This window comes from Sturnus vulgaris, chromosome 11 (genome assembly GCF_052056855.1).
Source record: "Sturnus vulgaris isolate bStuVul1 chromosome 11, bStuVul1.hap1, whole genome shotgun sequence".
Lineage (NCBI taxonomy): Eukaryota > Metazoa > Chordata > Aves > Passeriformes > Sturnidae > Sturnus > Sturnus vulgaris.
In genome coordinates, this window is record NC_142253.1 from 14,577,722 (window position 1) to 14,583,721 (window position 6,000).

General features: G+C 43.7%; 1 protein-coding gene across 3 annotated transcripts in view; it reads left to right on the forward strand.

The window, feature by feature from the left end:
* Positions 1-4,934, forward strand: part of POC1A (POC1 centriolar protein A) — a 42,415-nt gene extending 37,481 nt beyond the window's left edge. For all 3 annotated transcript variants that reach the window (XM_014869640.2, XM_014869641.2, XM_088171566.1), the window contains exon 11: positions 4,671-4,934. In XM_014869640.2, coding sequence (XP_014725126.1) covers positions 4,671-4,769 — 99 coding nt within the window. In that variant the 3' untranslated portion in view covers positions 4,770-4,934. The remainder of the gene's footprint in view (positions 1-4,670) is intronic.
* The last annotated feature ends 1,066 nt before the right edge of the window (positions 4,935-6,000 follow it).

The following is a 6,000-nucleotide window of genomic DNA, read 5'->3' on the forward strand; positions in this document are numbered from 1 at the left end:
TGCACGTGAGGAGAGCAGCCCAGCTCTTTTTAAGTGTGCTTGGTAAGAGCAGGGATCTGCTCTGGGGGTCCAAATGCAGCTGCTGAGGTGCAGGGACACTGGCAGCATGTTGGGGCAAAACCCAGAATGGGAGGAGGAGAAGCTGTTCTTGCCAGACAGGTTCATGCTTGAACTCTCTCTGCATAAGTTCTCCCATGAGCCTTTCAATCTCACAGCTGCAGTTTGGAGTTGTAAATTGTGGTTAGTGGCAGGAGTTAAGGTTTTTTTTTTTCTCTTGTAAAATGTAGGTAGGGCTACCCCAGTGCAAACCCTTCCCATAGTAATTTGTTTCACTCATTGCATTAGTTTAGAGAAAGGGCTCCCGAGCTTAATTTACCTGGTACCCCTTGGGTGCTAAGGCAGCATTTTTATGATGCAGTTCACTTGTACTTGGCTGTGTTTGGGAATGAAGTGAGCTCTGAAATTGCTAATTTTAGGGGAAATCACAAGAAGTTACAGTCTTTGAGAACACACCTGCACTGGCCATGCGTGTTAAGGGGGCAGAGCTCTTTAGCCTTTAACTCCAGGTCAGACGTGACAAATCTCATTCTGTAAATCCTCGGGACATCTGTAGTCTTCAACAGACCTCGTAAAAACCATCAATCCCTAAGTTCTTCCTAGTACCCACACAGTGGAGTGGAGAAACTGTAGTAAAGGAAAATTACAAACTTCTTCACTTGTTGTGTGTTCATTGTGGGTGATTTTTTTTTATAAATTGATAAGAGAATGCTGTCTTCATAAATTAACATGTCAGATAGGGAAGAAAAACCTGAAGAGGCAGAAGTAATGTTTTTTTTCTTTGAGCTGTTTGATATGTTGGTGCTCTGCAAAATCTTTTAGCATATGCTTAGAAAAAAACAGTGGAGCAAACTTTTGAGGGTCTTTTTAAGTAAAGCTAGAAAACTACTGCTTCCTTTGAGATCAATGGAGAGAGGGATTTTCTGCTGTGAAGAAACAGGAATAGAAGTGCATTTGCCCTATATTTTCTGCACAGAGCCAAGAACACATCTGTGGTGCAGTCACTGCAGGATCATATCTCTTGTTAGGTTCAGCCAAGTGGTGTAACTTGATCTGAGGAACGGCCGTGTCCGTTCTTTTTGGGGAGTTCCCTGATTACTGGTGATCAGTCAGGCTCCTCTGTCCCCTGTGCTATTATATGGCTAACTCAGGGCCACTGTGTGCAGACTGGAAAAGCCCTGTGCTGCACCTTTGGCCTTGCAGAGAGTGTCCCTTAGCAGGGTGAGCTGAGCATTAGTTATTCCACCCTTCTGTGCCCTCGCCTGCCTCGTCCCCAGCTCCAGGTTAAGTAGTGCTTTAGCTCCTAGCAGCCATCTGGCTGGCTGGATCTCTCCTGGCAGGGAGCACTGCTGCTCCAGAGGCTTGCTAGTGACCTCTGCTCCCTTGCTCTGGACTCTGCTGTTTAGATTTCCTTCGATGCTGGTGGAACTGGGGTTTCTTTTGGCATTCACTTTAGCACCTGGTTCCCCTTATGGGTCTTCCTTAAAAGCCCCTCCAGGGCTACTGCAGAAGCTTCAACCCTAAGGCCAGTGGCTTTTAAACCGTTTAATCAAACATATTTAAGAGGGACTAAGGAAAAGATACCAATGAAAGCTTCGTGGAACAGCATCCCAAATCACTGTTATTTGGGTTGTAAAAATAACATGGAGGAATAGGATAAGGGGCTTGTCATCAGGTAAGCAAGCATGGCTACATGGGTGCCTCAGTTTAGGTGTCCTGGGGGAGGATGGAAGTGAATATTCCCCAGAATTTTTAAGTAAATAGAAGGCAACTTTTTATTTCTCCGTAGTTTCTCATTAATGTTTCCAAAGAGAAGAATGGGTTTTTTCAATGCTGAGTCTGTGAAGATAAATGAAGATGAATGTTGCAGGAAGTGTTGGTAAAAGTCATTTAAGTTTTCTGTCAAAAATTCCTGTATTCTGTTCTGGTGCCCATAGTAATGCTCAGTATATTACTGTAATGTCAGAAATATTCCTTAAAAATAAATAACTTGGTCTTTTTTTCGTGTTTAAGCCTAAGCTGTTATGGTTCTGCCAATTTGAGCCAGGACTTCAGTAAATTATCTGGCATTTTGGATGCGTACTGGAGACGTTCTGACACAGATCCTTCCAGATCCTGCCACAGAGGGCAAACCTGGCCCTGGTGAATCCTTACTGGACCTGGCTAAGAGTGTTCTCCTCCTTGGCTTAACTGCTGGTTTGTTACCTTTGAGAAGCCATAACAAAAGCATGCAGGAGTTGAATGGGTGCAGTTTCATTTGCCTCCTGAGAATGATTTGCTTTATAAATGGCAGCATGGAAATACTGTAAAACTTTCAGCTGCTAATAAAGGAGCTTTTCTGTGCAAGTTGCAATATAGCACTTTCAGCAGATGGGCAGTATTTGTGCTTTCCCTTACCTTCCTAGGATGTCAGATGCCTTGTCTATTTATATTCATCATACATCCAAGTCTAAATGGACTATAGTCATTGATTCCTAATTTGGACTTCCTGAATTTCATTTCTGACTGCTACTTTTCCACTTTTAGTTTCCAAAAAATACTTGCTGCAAGTTTCTGCTTATACTTACATGCAATTTCCATTCCAATAAACATTTTCCTTGCAGTTTTTTCACAAATTCAACACTGTGAGATCTGCTTTACTTGTGTCTCATGGTGCTGTGTGTAGCAGCTCTTAACTCCTGTTGACAGGATCATGGTGGCAGTAAATCATAGAACAGAGGAACCACGAGTGATCTGGGTATTGCTTCTGGCAGGGCAGTGTGACTGGGACATTAATTCAGCTGATTATCTTTCTAAAGGAAATTTGATGCAATGTTTCATTTTCCCTCTTTTTTATTAGAGTGTTGAGTTACTAGTTCATTTTTTAGATGGAAAAACCAGGATCCCTACTGGTTTTCATTCTGTCTGGTTGCTTGAAGGATAAGATCTTTGCTGTAAACCCCTGGTAGATATTCAGCCTGCTGTGTTCTGCCCTTGATAGCTTTGTTCCTGGTCTCCAAGACAGTCACTAGGCAATGGCATGGCTGGATGTGGGAAAGATTAAGTCCTCTCTCCTTTGAATAGATGGGAGGGCTCCTGCTGGCTTTGGGGCACTTGGGACGTTACCTGCCTGCTCCACAATGTTTCTTCAGGTTCTCTGTGTACTTCAGTTCCTGTGCCTTAAAGGGATGGAAATAGAGGAAAAGACTTAAACACGGCTGGTGCTGTAGTCCATGGAACATTTGGGCAGTGCAGGGTTTGTTCTTTCAGGTGAAGCTTTCTACAGCTGCAGCAGAGCTCTTCTGCCTTGTCACAGGTCAGAAATAAGAAATAGATCAGAAATCAGCTTTGAACTGTGTTTAGGGAGGAAAAAAAAGGTGCATGGTGATGCACTGAACAATCTCAAGCCCTTCCTGATTTCCTTGATGCAGTCTTGCAAGATGGCTTTGCCTTACGCCTGCTGCTTTTACTATGTCTGTTTTCTCTTCTCCCCCATGACTTGTCTCATTCCCCAAATCATTTTACAGCAGACTTTTCTTAGTCTCAAGTGGCCTTAGCCAAGCTATTTCCTCTCTTTGTGCTTTCGTTTCCCCAGCTGTAAAATGGGGATAATGAGACCTGCTTGCTTTTGTCAGGCACTTAGAGATGTGCTTACGAAATGTGCTATTAAAAGGCTTTCTATGTATAACTGCTATACAAACAGCGGTTGTCCAAGTTTATTTGAATTACTTTATTAAAGTCCAAGGTTCTGAGCATCCTTTGTTTTTGGCAGAGGATGTTATTTATGCAGTAAAAATGCCCAAAACGTGAAGCTATTGATTGTTGCTGATAAGTTTATGGATATTAAAGCATTAAATCATCACCACCCATTATCAGCCATTTTGATGTTTCTGGAAGCTGAAAGTGGTTGTGCATAGCTGAGGCCCTTGATTATCTTGGAGTGATCAATAAAAGGTTTTCAGCAGAAGCTTTTATTGCCACGTGGTTAAAATGTTCTTCCTGTGCATCCTGTACATGATGACTTCAGCTCGAGGAGAAAGAGAACAATCCTTTGCAGGGTAACTGGATTGCACAAAAAAAATGTAGACATTATGTTGAGATAGATATTGCCACTTGGAGTTTTTCCCCTCTGTCTCCTGTTGCATTGTGTTAGACTGGGAAGGTTTTCTTGCCTGTTATGGTGCTTCTCCAGCAAGTTTTGAGTGTTTTAATTACAGCAGACCCATGGTGTTCAGGAAAGGGAGGAAATGGTTGGAAGCAAAGAGACAAAATCAGAGCCATAACTGAGCAAAACTGTTTAAAATCTGTGTGTCTCGTTAGCAGAAGCGTTTCTGGTGGCTCTCCAGTTCTGGTGCCTCATGGACCTGTCCAGGAAAGGAAATGAAAGCCCAGTCTGAAAGCACCAGTGCTGAAATGGGTGCTTGGTGTTGTCTGCAGGAGGGCTTTGTGTCCACTGCCTTCTATTGCTCCTCTCTGAAGTCATGAGGGGCTCTGTCCTGCTGGAATGCTGATACTGGGAATACCTCGAAATATTCCTGTGAATTTAGCATTTTATTGGGCACATCTTATTGGGAGTACAGTGTGCAGTGTGTCTTTGTCAGTAGCTCAACAGCAGCTTTCACTTTGTTTTGCAGACAGTTTCCATCCTGGAGCAGAGGCTGACACTCACTGAAGACAAGCTGAAGGAATGTCTTGAGAATCAGCAGAAAATCATTCAGAACAAAACGAACTGATTTCCTAAAATCAGACAGGAGGTGAAGGCATTGGGAGTTCCAGACTGTGTGTGACTTGCTTTAACAATTTTGAGCACATTCTATTTTTCAATTTGAATGTATAGTTATTGTATCTGTAAATAGCTTTGTAACTTTACTAAAATAAAAGCAATATTTTATTTGTAAGTGTGGGTAACAATTGTGATCTCTTGTGCTTTCCAGAAGTACAGCAGCCAGCATGTGGACTGAGTACTAAACTGGAAGGTCACATCTCTCCTGTCTCTGGTCCTACTAAGTTAGTTTTAAAGTGTGTAAGCACCTTGGAGTTTACAGATGCCTGGCCCAGGCTGTATTAGGCTTGTTGCTGAGGTGTGTGTTGGCTGAAGGTGAGAAGCAAAGTGCTCTCAGGGTATTTGGGGCAGTGGTGTTTCACTTCTGGTCTAGGACCATATCAAGCAGGTGAGGTCCTGTGCTACTGGCACCTGGAAGGGTTTGTTTCAGGTGAGTCTCACACAGCAAATCTGACACAGCAGCTGAGACCCTGCATGATATTTGTGCAGAGGTGATTAAATCTGACACATTTAGCCTGCTCCCATGTGCAATATAGGAAAAATGATTGAGGCTGGAACAGAGGCCCCAGCTTGTCAGATGCAGGGTGATTTCCAAGGAGATTTTGCTTCATCTTTGCTTCTTAAATTAAAGGCAAGGCAAAGGGACAGGAAAGGAATTAAACAGTGGAATGTTTTCTCCATCATGGAACTCCCTTCTTTTCATACTGGACTGCCTTTAATTTTTGGTCATTTTGATGGTTTCACAGTTGAGTAGCTCATCACTGGCACCCTCCTCCCCTCATCGCTCCTCCTGACTTTTTTGAGGCCTGAGCAGGTGTTCAGTATGTAGCTGCAGAAGAATTTGGACTTCTGGGAGATCCTGTCTGCAACACTTCGTCTGCTAACACATACTGGTGGTCTCCTTTCTTGCAATAAACTCTGACCCCCATTCCTGGAGAAATGAGCTGCAGGAAATTGAGCACCTCCTCCCCACTGTCTGTCTGATCTCTGCAGACAGAGAGGCTGCCCAGTCCCTGCCCTTGGTGGTACCTTGTGCCACCAGCACCTGCCAGCCTTGCAGAGCTTCCAGGGCCTCCATCTCTGCATGTGCTGTGGCCCTCTGGATGCTTGCCTGAGGACAGTCTGGCATCTTTACTTCACGTGGAGTTTAGCTGGTTTTAAGGCCAGGAGGTGTGGTTTTG